Genomic DNA, 11,973 nt, shown 5'->3' with positions numbered 1-11,973 from the left:
GAACAGAACTGGCCCCAGCACTGATCCCTGGAATCCAGTCCCTGTGCCCGGTTCCCCTTTGCCGCTGAGCTTAGGGCGGCCCTGGTGCCGCGGCTCTGCAGCACCCCTAGGACTGATGTGGGGGAGGGAGTCAGGATTAGTATCAGTTTTGCATGTATGTATATACTTTTTTTTATTCTTGTTTTATTCCATTTATTCCATTTCCTTCCCACTTTGGGGAGGGAGAGGGGGTGAGAACGCACCTGTCAGTGTTCAGTGGCCAGCCCAGCCCTAACTGTTGACACAGGCCATGTCTCATTTTCTAGCTTTCGTTGTGTAAAAGATAGGCCAACCCCTGTTTCATCAGTTTTGAAAGTACATGCAAAATCTCACGGAAAAAAAATCTACAGACAGCTCAGTCAGAAGGGGCAGGCAAAGCAAAAATAAAACACTAATGTGTGATAGGGAAGTGATGAGAAAGAAATGTATCAGCTGTGTATGTTCTGGTTCTCACCTTGAAATTCAGTGTTAGTTGCTCCGCAACTACATTATTCTACTAAAGCTGCTTGATAAAAGACTCTAAAATGAGCATTCAGAAAGTTTCTCATATGACATCATACAATGTTGTTTACAACAGATTTTTTTAAAGAAAAGATGGCAAGAATTAAAATCAGTCAATGACTGGTATAAAGGAAGCCACGGAAAAAGTTTTTTACTTTCAGTGTACAAATGAGGGCAGGCCATGTCACAAAATCCTGTATTGTCTTTCAATCCTGAAAGTATCAGTTCTTTTAAAATTTCCGCTTCATCCTTCTATGAAAAAGTAAGTCTTTAAAGCCTTTGGAACTAAAGACCTAAAATCTGAACTGAGTATCACATGAGGAACTCGCATCTCCCCGATTTTGCAAATAATAAGGCTACGCTAGAATAACCTGTAAATACGGACTGCTGCACTCAAGTTGACAGAGCTCTAGCTCAAACGCCCAATTACGATGTACAAGAGTATACTGCTGATTAAAGCTTGCAAGAAAAAGAACAATTCTTTAAGAAGTATTGATCAGAGTCTGCACAAATCTTTCTGGAACAGTGCTTTCAATAGGTGTGGGCTGACATTTTGAGACCTAACACAATACATTCAGAAGTAAAAAAAGGAAAGCTGTCTGATCAAAAGGACACCTGGAATACATAGAGCAGGCATCGACACAACAAAACCACAGGAATCAGCATAGAATTAAGCTGACAAACAAAAAAAAAACACTTGAAAGAACTCCAAGTCATATACGCTGAAGGGAGGCACTTCTGCTGCTGTACTATTGTCACCGAGTTCCTCAGAAACACATCGCTGGTACCTGCGCGGTGCCGCACTCAGCGGCTGTGCAGAAACCCACTAACCCACACGGGTTTTATTTCCGTTACACGTTAGGCATCAGTGAAGCAAAAATACAAGTAAGCAACAAAGACAATTCAGAAATGAGATCTCTATCCTACGAAGACACAACTAGGAAAGGACTTGGCAGCCATCATTGAAACGGAGCCACAAGTCCTTCCATGTTGCCAAGTCTGAGAAAGTCAGTGCACCTATGGGATACCTAAGTGGAAAATCAGATTTTCCTGCATGAATGACATTGGCTTCCTATGTAGCACTGTGATCACATTTCTGTACACTTGCGGGCAGCCAATGCCTGTGAGTTAGAAAGGAAGCTGATTCAACTCCAAGAAAGCTATAAAAGTGATTTGCTCTAGAAGCAGTGAGGAAAAGGAAAAAAAACCAACCAAAACCAACCCTCACTTAAGTCATGAAAGAGAAGTTAAGAAAGAAAACAACCACGATTCTCTACCCAGGTATTCCTAAAAATGTTCTTGATGATACACTCCCGTACAGCCATGGAGTCTGAACTCAACACAAGAATTAGGGATTAATTGGCCGAAATTTATTGCCAGGCTAACTTGGCAGGCTTTAATACGCTACTGTGACATAATAATTCTTTCACTTGTTGAGGTGTTCTTTTAATCTAAAAATAAATGAATATATATAATGGTACTTCTGTAATTTCTTGGGTGAGCTCTAGAATATTGAGCAAAAAGACAGCACAGCACATCAAATCCTTACGATGTATGCAAAAAGATCCTTTGAATATAAGCCATAAAACTCCCAGTTACCGATTCAGTGTATAAAGCAGCTATAAAAGCAGAACCAGGAATGCAAAACTGCTACTTGTCTCAATACAAAGCAATGCAATTGAGAATCGGTCTTTGAAAACCTGTGAGAAAAGCCCAGAGGAAACATTACTGATCAAAAACCATTCTGCCACGTCTTGCCAAACTGATAGCAGTCATCCTTGTGCCCTTTCTATATTTAAGAGAAAGGGAAACCTGTCACCTCACAGTGCTGGATTTTCAGTCCCTGTTCTAAAGCCTTTTGCATGTTTATTTTTCAACTGATGAAGACACTCCAGTATTAAATGGATAAAATACAAGGTATCACAAGACACACTGTCTAAGTAAGTTGGCAGTAGAAATCTCAGGAGATACAGATTCTTCCCCACTCCCTTTCAGTCCTGTTTTTAAACCTCAGCACACTGAGCCATGCAAGTAAGCAAGCATTTCGAAGAAACCCAAACACATTCTCATACTCACCAAGGAAACAACTAATGTGAAGAGCCAGGCATAGATGAAGAAGTAGTCTCCCCCTATTTTAATAATGTAAAGCAGAAGGGATGTCACTGGCAACAGAATACACTGAGTCACGACAAACTTCTTGATCGCATCCTTAAAGAAAAATCCCAGCGTCTGTAAAGAAAGGATATCAGTGACATTTTCAGTCATGATGTGCCATAGTGGTTCAGGAACTGATCCCTTCAGTGGATGCACAGAAACGCAACAGGACAGACTGCAAAACAGCAATTCCAACGGGACAGGGAAATGAGCTGGTTAAGAAAAAGTGGAAGAACCTTTTCACCCTCTCTCCTGGTAGCTGTGGCTCTTCCCATCCCCCCAGCCTCCAGCCCCACTCTTCCTTTAAAGATCTGACCAAAACCCTTGTTTTGCATTGCACAGGTAAACTTCATTAATGGAGGAAAGAAAAATTTATCTGCCCTTTAATTTCTTTACCAAGCTACATCTTAGACATTATGGGATTTTGAGAGAATAGGAAACTCATAGAGAAACATAGTGACTGTAAAATATTTTGTCTTTGAACAACTGCCTCCATTCATCTTAGCTTTCATCTACCACAAGCTGATTGTCTTAGCTGGAAATATACAGAAGTTGCATTAAAGATTTTTGGATACATACTGGGCATTTTACTCCAAGCTTCCAGTGATGTGCAGTTACCACATACACAGCTGTCGTAGGTTTTATAATTAGCGTTAACTTCTAGAAGCAATAGAAATACGGAAGATCTCTACCTGAATGAGTCTGATCTAGTGACTCTGCAACATGATTAGACACCGAACCACCTCTTTCATGAATTGTTACGTCAGCTACCTGCAAGGCATGAATGCGAGGGCCAAACCAAAAACCTGATCTCATGAGAAACTGATGTTGAAACAGGTTAAACTAAGTTGGTGAGAGAAATTAAGAAAGCCAGGGCTGATACTGAGTAACTAACAGAAACACAAATGAAGAGCTGAATTACAGAATTTAGCAAAGGCTGATACCAGAAACCAGTAAGTGATACAAAACGAGAAAGCAAGTAATTTCTCGGGTTTTGTTTCATCTGCTCAGTGGATCAGAACTGTCCCTTGTCAAGCCGTGATCCAGCCTTCTCAGAAAGGGCACATGAAGAGCAAAGAATAGTTCATGCAAAAATGAACAGCTGAGGCATGACATGTTCTTTGTTCCATCGCCAGAGCACACACTTCTCCTTGCCCAGAGGGATCGGCTCACACAGAGACGTTCTGCTGTAGCCTGGGTCCTCCTGCAACAGTCACAACCCGCCACTGCTCTTAGTTTTATGTGGTCTGAGTCAAAATGTTCCTAAAACTACAGATTTCTGGCACAGATATGGACGTACCAGATGATCTACCCGATCAAACCTGCTGAAGGCGTTGGGTCAGTGCAAGTGCTACCCACAGTACCTGCTGATTGAAGCCATGCTTCTCTTCTATGACAAACGTGTTATATAAACTCCACGGGAGACCAGTCACTGCACTGAAGAGTGTAGCAAGCAGCAGAAATATCAATGACTGAACAATCTAAAAAACAAATAAAGAAAGAAACAAAAAATCTGATTTACCTGCCAGTACTAACATTCATATTTGAGCTGTTAAAATGGATTTTACATCAGTGGTTTAACTGAAACTGTTTAGAAACTAGATAAACTCGCAAAACCAACATGTTTGCGATGATTAGATCGCTGGTCACTGGAACAGCTTACTATCTTAAAGAAAGAAAAAATATCCCCATGAAACTGATTTAAAGAAAAAACTAAGGATTTGGACCAAGAATTTGGATAGATGTCCCATTCACAGCACAAAGACAACATAAGCAGTAGCCTCAAATTTCTTTTACTGTGTAGGAAGATCATGTCTAGGATTTGTAAAATGATACCACCCAAAGAAAAAGCTCCCAACCCCCCACCCTTGACTCCAGTAGCTTTGTGACTTGTACATTTTTAACATGCAAGGCTATTTTCATTAGCAAAATGACTTAAAAGCCACATACTGTTACTAGTCATTGTGTTCACCAGGAAATATCTTGTTTTTACTACATTGTACCTGTAGCTAAATCCCACTTTAAGTAAATGCAAGCTTAATAAAAAGAATTATTATAACAGTATAGTTCAGGGAACAAAGGCTTTCACTAAAACATAAAGACTACTTAAACTTACTTCATATTCTGGTCCAAACCCCGCACGACCAGAGATCTGACCAGACAGATTCCAGAGAAAAGGAATTCCTCCACAGAGAAGAATCATCTTGAAAACAAAAGCGCACACCACAGAGGCAATATGAAACACAGTCATCTTATTCTACTAAAATTTCGCATGATAAGGACGATGTCCTTATCATGCAAAGTCTGATGATTAGAGTCTTCGGCCCCCTCTGACCTTAGCAGTGCATAAAGAAAGCCTGGAACGCTTGGCAATGGTTCAGTTTTATTTTATAGAAGTACAGCTCAGGTCAAGCTTTTTCTTTTCATTTCCCCTGAGAAATACCAGCACATTTCAAAGTCTATGCACTTCGCTGCTACATCAGCTCAGACATAAGGTACATTTCTCACAAGGCCTCAAAACCCAGTTGCTCGATGGTTGTACAACACAGCAGCTCTAGGAGGAGTACGCAAGAGTCAGCAGCTTCCCTGCGCTGGGACAGGCTCAGACGCATTCCCTGCGGAGAACAAGGCTGCAATTTCACTTTTGGTGTTTGTGACGTCTCAGTCATTTTAAGAAAGCTTCGTGCTCTCCTCCTTGCGCCTGCCTTGCAGGGCCTCCTGCCCTAGCGGCTGCCAGGGACCAGGGTGGGGACTACTCGGACTCACCAGCATTACACAGGACGCCTTGAGACCGAGCCACTGAAGCCCGTGCTGGCTGTAGTTCAAGGCAGGGGCTGGCAGCGTCTGTTAAACAGCTTGGCTTCAAAATGTTTCACGTTTACTTTCTTAGTAAGTGACGCATCACTATATACATAAAAATCAGTTTTCAGGTAGGCAGCCTCCCAGTATGGATGGCAGCAGGTTTTTATTTACATATTTATGTTTACAAGGCTTACTCTTGTAACTTATTAGGACGCATGTTGAGAGTCAGCAGGAGATGGAAAGGCCCAAAGCAGGCTTGTCTCTCCTTTGCAGGCTACCTGCAAATTCCAGAGCTGGAAATCCTGTAAGTACCAATCCCTGAACAAAGACAGCCCTTAGCATGATGGCAATACTACTTATTAGTTAAAAAGAAACTCACGTAATTAACAGCTGAGATGAATCAAACCATACTCGCCATTCTAACAAACCATCTGCCCTTCAATTAACTTGCGAGTTAATTGAACTGTTGCAAGGTTAGTGAATCATACTTCTGCCTACTAAAAGCAAACTGTTGCAAAACTGTCATCCAATTTCATCAACTTTGTGCACAAGAGTCTCTTTCAAGTTCAGGCGGTTCCCAAAGCCAATACTCCAGCAGTCCACACTCCAGCGAAGTGGGGCAAAACCAGACAGTAAGGGCCGCCTCACTTTAGCTGTGCCGGACAGATTCTGCGAGAGAGACACAGCTCAACATCACAGAAGGGAGCAGTAAGGCAGAATCAACACGTATAGAGCAGACATGTACCCTGCGCATCAGGGGTATCAGCTTGATTGAGAATAGACTGCAAAATCACAGAACCGTTTAGGATGGAAAAGACCTTTAACATCATCATTAACGTTGACACTACCAAGGCCACCCCTAAACAATATCCCTAAGTGCCACATCTACGTGTCTTCGGAACACCTCCAGGGATGGGGACTGCACCACTGCCCTGGGCAGCCTGTTCCTGTGCCTGACGACCCTTTCTGTGAAGAAATCTTTCCTAATATCCAGTCTAAACTTCCCCAGCACGACTTGAGGCCATTTCCTCTCACGTCATCACTCATTACTTGGGAAAGGACACCAACCCTCAACTTGCCAAAACCTCCCTTCAGGGAGCTGTAGAGAGCGACAAGGTTTCCCTTCAGCCCCGTTTTTTGGTTTTGTTTTTTTTTATTTTCTCCAGGCCAAACAACCCCAGGTCCCTCAGCTGCTCCTCAAAAGACTTGTTCTCCAGACCTTTCAGCAGCTTCACTGCTCTCTCTGGACACACTCCAGCACCTCAGTGTCTTTTTTGGAGCGAGGGGCCCAAAACTGAACATAGTGCTCAAAGCGCAGTCTCACTGCGGTACCATAAGTTTGTCTCCAACTCTCAAGTTTTCCAAGAAAACCTCTTGTCCTGGGCTGACAATGGATTGAGGGGGGAGAGGCGTAATTTCCATTCAAGTGTAATTTTCCCTTTGCAGGAACAAAATAAGCAGAAAAAAACTGAGAGTGCACCTTCCTAGGGAGAAGGGAACATAAGAAGTGTGTTAACAACAAACACAATTTTAAAGGACAAGAATTCTAAATAAAAGGGCAGCAAAGAAGACTTGCTGCAGAGATCTTCCAAAGCTCACCACTGTCTCCAATATACTTTCCTTATGTCATTCCAAATGGGACCTAAGTGTTCAGCCAGAAATTTTGCAAGTCCACGCAATGCTCTAAAGAAGGAAGCGCCCAGCCAGTACCCAGCACCAAGAGAAGTAATGCAAAACCATCTACAAAACTCGAGGAAGAAACCTTGCTGCTGGGGTGACTGGCTATCAGGGATACTATATGGCTGTAGATGACTTCGCTCTGGCTAACCACAACACACATTAAGGGAGCCAGAATGAAGAAATGAGATGTACCAGCCACTTCACTTGCAAGCTTTACCTTGTTTCCACAAAGCTCTGCAACCTCTGCAGCAAAGCTGTGAATGCAGGCAAAGCTTGGACATCTGGTAGCTTGTGCAGGCCCATTAGCAACTTTCCTGGGACGGTCATCACGGAACGGTTTGGCTCGGATGGGATCTTACAGATCATCTAGTTCCAGCCCCCTGCCATGGGCAGGGACACTTCCCACCAGACAGAGCTGCTCCAAGCCCTGTCCAGCCTGGCCTTGGACACTTCCAGGGAGGAGACATCCTGCGCCAGGGTCTCACCACCCTCAGAGTAAAGAACTTCTTCCTAATGCCTGATCTAAATCTACCCTGTTCCACTTTAAAAGCCACTGCCCCATGGGGGCGCTCCCAATCCCAAACTCAAGAAGTTCTGAGACACAGAATCCCAAGACCACAACCCATTAAGCCCACTCAGGGACACTAATGTCTTGTTCAGAAGACGGAAGTGACTGACGACACTGGTAGGATATGGGCACCCAGTATCAGAGCTGAGTGCTCCGAGACCTGCTTATTCAGACCCCTGCTCAGTTAATTAGCTGGGAGCTTTAACTCACATATTCCATGTTTTTTAACCTTGGCTTTTGTTCATCAGTATCACTGCAACACATAAAGCAGAGACTTGGTAACAGCAGCAGCAGTTTGAGGCACAACTGTTTCCCCGCTGTTTTTCATCATTACAGCTGAACCAGGGGAACAACATGTAAGCTAAGACGCTTGATTTAGTAACTGGTTTTGACTTCTGCTTAGGAAGCACCAGCACAGCCTGAGTTTTGTGGCTCTAGTTGTGGAAGACAGCTGGATGCAGCGATCTCTTTCACAGGTTCATCAGCTGCCAAAATAACTGTGGACCTCTTATTACAGTAACAGCGACAGAACAGGAAGAAATGGTCATGATGAAGCAAAGATTCTACTTTTCCTACACAGGCACAGTCACAGAATCACAGAAAAGTCTGAGTCAGAAGGGACCTTTAAAGATCATCTGGTCCAATTCCCCTCCCCTGGGCAGGGGCATATTTTGCTGGACAAGGTTGCTCAAAGCCCCATCCAACCCAGCCTCGAGCGCTGCCAACGACGGGGCATCTGCAGCTTCTCTGGGCAGCCTGTGCCAGGGTCTCACCACCCTCAGAGCAAAAAATTTCCTCCTCATGTCCCTCTTTCAGTTTGAAATTGGTGCCCCTTGTCCTCTCACTACAGGCCTTAGTAAACAGCTTCTGACCATCTTTCTTATGAGACTCCTCTAAGCACTGAAAGGCACTAGGTCTCCCCGGAGCCTTCTCTTCTCCAGGCTGAGCAGCCCCAGCCCTCTCAGCCTGTGCTCACAGGGAGCTGCTCCAGCCCTCTGAGCATCTCTGTGGCCTCCCCTGGACCCGCTCCAACAGGTCCATGTCTTTATTGCAGCAGCAACACCAGAGCTGGGACTCCAGGTGGGAGCAGAGGGGCAGAATCACCTCCCTTGACATGCTGGCAACGCTTCTGCTGATGTAGCCCAGGGTGCAATTGGCCTGGGCTTCGAGTGCACATTGATGGCTCGTATCCCATTTTTCATCCACCAGTACTCTGAAGTCCTGCTCCACAAGGCGGATCTCATACCCTTCATCCCCCCATCTGTGTTGGCTCTGGGAACTGCCCCGACCGAGGTGCAGGACCTTGCACGTGGGCTTTGTTGAACTTCATGACAGCACAGGCCCACTCCTGAGCCTGTCAAGGTCCCTCAGCATGAAGTCCCTTCCCTCCAGCGTGTCGATCGCACCACACAGCCAGGCATCACCTGAAATCTTGCCAAGGGTGCACGCAGTCCCAGCCTCTACGCTGCTGATGAAGACATTAGGTACCATCCGTCCAAGTCTGGACCCCTGAGGGACACCACTGGCTTCCACCGGGACACTGAGCGTTAGGGTTAGAACTCTTCGGAGGCAGCCACCCGGCCAGTTCTGCACCCACCCAACAGCCCACCTGCCAGACCCCATTCTCTCCAATTTAGCAGCCAGAATGTTGTGGGGTGCCCTAACACCAGTCGGCCTGGGTGACGCTACGCACAGACTGCTGATACAGCTCTTTGCTCACCAGGGCACGAAATTCAGTGGCAAAAGAGGAACATTCCACTCATATGTACTTTCCTTAAAAATAACAAGGGAAGCTGTTGTGGCTAAAGCTCTTGAAATCAAGAAAAAAACCTCAGAACCTTTTGGCTTGTTGCACCTGCTCAGTAGGTACTATTTCACCCATGAATTCACTGGTGGAGGATAGCTTCATTTTTCAAATTAAATACTGCCTCTAAAGTCAGTCAAAAACATCAAAGCTTTCCGCAGAAAAATTGTCTCAGCTTCTACTCAACATACCAGGAAGCCCAACAAGAAGAATTTAACAGCTATGCTGACACATGTGTAACAACATTTTTACAAATTCACACAAAATTAAACAACGTATGGGCCAGGCTGAACAAAAGAGATGAGGAAATGCAAAAATTAAGAGGGGTCACAATTCCTAAGTACTAGTTTCACATCACAGTTATTGTTACACGACTTACACTACTTTACAATACTATTTTCATTATCTTTTATAATTGACCTTTTCGCTTCCTTAAGTTCCCCATGTAGTAAACTACACTCTATTTTTTGCAGCGCCAGGCATTTCAGAATTCCTCTTCGGCCCAGTCGTGCTACCGATGAGCAGCGCGTTTCAGCAGTTAAGTCAGAAAGGATTTCTCTTGACAGTGTATATTACACATGCGAGTACTTTGTTCTAGCTTAATGTATGTTTTTACATATCTGCAAACGTTATTCGCCCAGGGTAACTGTTCTTACACTTAAGAAGTAGCCACTGGTACTCTTCCTGTTTTCACAGGCTTGTCTTTCTACCTTTATCTAAAAATAAAAGTAGCTGCATCTCTCCAAACACAGGAAAAGGTCTGTCTTTGTAACAATTTAAAATAATCCCAATGTTGCTTAATTATTTGGCAGTGGAAACAACAATACACGTTGCAGTTGTGCAGTATGACTCAGCACTGCATGGAGGAATTATGTGCAGCCTGGATAATCTCTTTCTTTTTTATGGCAAATACAGCCAACAACAACTAACACAGGATCCCAGGCCTTCCAGATTTCAGTGTCTGACAGAGGATGCCAGAACGCCAACAGTGCAGCTGCACAGGATAACTAAGATTCCAAGTACTCCACCATTAAGTACACAAAAGTCATCACATGGATACTGGAAAATCTCAGGTACTTACAGTGCCCTCAACCTCTGAATACAGGCCTGACCAAAAGCTGAAAGTACTTTTATCCAGCTGATACAGACGAGATTTTTCAAACGTTTCGGAATCCATGATCTGTCCCAATTCCTGTGGTACATGCGTTGTTGTTCTGTAGACCCATCTCTGAAAAAATTGAAAAGAAATGTAAAATTCTCCATACAATATTTTTAAGGAGATAAGCAAGATGCAAAAGGAACACAGAACATGATTCCATGGACCAGCACAGAAGGTTAAAAAAAACCAGCAAAACCAACCCACAATAGCAAATATTTCTTTTTTTTTCTATTAAGTCCCAAATGTAAAGCTGAAGCATAATTATTGTTATAACCAAAAACCGAGTTGCCTAATTATTAATTTATTTTCAATTGTTACTCTATAAAGATCACACAAACTCAGTTTTCCACAGGATATGATTTACTGCACCACAAGAACCACTATGCAGAGTTTGAAACTAAACACCAGATCCTCCCGTGCAAACCACGCAACTTTAACAGAAAACATTATCGGTGACGTGGCTGCAAAAATAAGATGCTATTTCCTTTTCAGTAGAGAATTCACCTTCTTGGTAACCAATGGTGTTGCGTTCTTGCACCAACTCTATTCACAGTCTTCTTCAGCCTGATGCTCCAAAGGGCCACGGCAGACCTCGATGAAGATAATGTCATTTACATCTGCGATCGTATCGATGGCAACCTGTTCAACCGAAGGGGGCTGAAGGCCCCCACGAAGACCCTAAATCACCTTCTCCACAAGCTGCTTTGTGCTGATGATGCCGCCCTTGTTGCTCACACAGAAGCAGCTCTGCAGCGCTTAACATCCTGCTTTGCAGAGGCTGCTGAGCTTTTTGGGGCTGGAAGTCAGCTTGGAGAAGTTCTTTACCAACCTATACCTCAGGAAGTCTCCCATCGTCCCCACATCACCAGAGGCAAATCAGAGCTTAAGTCAGTCCAGCAGTTCAACTATCTAGGAAGTATCATTTCCTCGGATGGTAAGATTGACAAAGAGATAGACAACAGGTTAGCAAAGGCACACAGAGCTTTTGGAAAACTCCACAAAAGAGTCTGGTGCAATAAACGCCTGAAGAAAAGTACAAAGATGAGTGTCTACAGAGCCATTGTGCTGTCTGCTCTGTTACATGGGTCTGAATCCTGGGTCATCTATCGCCACCACCTGTGACTCCTCGAACACTTCCATCAGAGCTGCCTCCGTACAAGCCTAAACATTCACTGGAGTGACGACGTGACTGATGTCACTGTCCTTGAACGGGCAGGGGTCACCAGTATTGAGGCCGTGCTGCTGAGGACGCAGCTGCGCTGGGCA

General features: G+C 44.2%; 1 protein-coding gene across 1 annotated transcript; it reads right to left on the bottom strand.

Annotated features, from left to right (window-relative positions):
* Window positions 1-2,616: 2,616 nt before the first annotated feature.
* LOC104272853 (CAAX prenyl protease 1 homolog) lies at window positions 2,617-11,559 on the bottom strand (the record flags this gene model as incomplete). The annotated part of the gene is made up of 5 exons (XM_009867956.1): window positions 11,543-11,559; window positions 10,630-10,801; window positions 4,811-4,897; window positions 4,059-4,175; window positions 2,617-2,769 (listed from the first exon to the last, which is right to left on the bottom strand). Coding segments are annotated over exons 1-5 (546 nt in total), but the record flags the coding sequence as incomplete, so codon positions are not given.
* Between the last annotated feature and the right edge of the window lie 414 nt (window positions 11,560-11,973).

The sequence above is a fragment of the Apaloderma vittatum genome, unplaced genomic scaffold (genome assembly GCF_000703405.1).
Source record: "Apaloderma vittatum isolate BGI_N311 unplaced genomic scaffold, ASM70340v1 scaffold19524, whole genome shotgun sequence".
NCBI lineage: Eukaryota > Metazoa > Chordata > Aves > Trogoniformes > Trogonidae > Apaloderma > Apaloderma vittatum.
The sequence above is the reverse complement of the archived record's forward strand: the minus strand, read 5'-3'. Positions and strand labels throughout refer to the sequence as shown.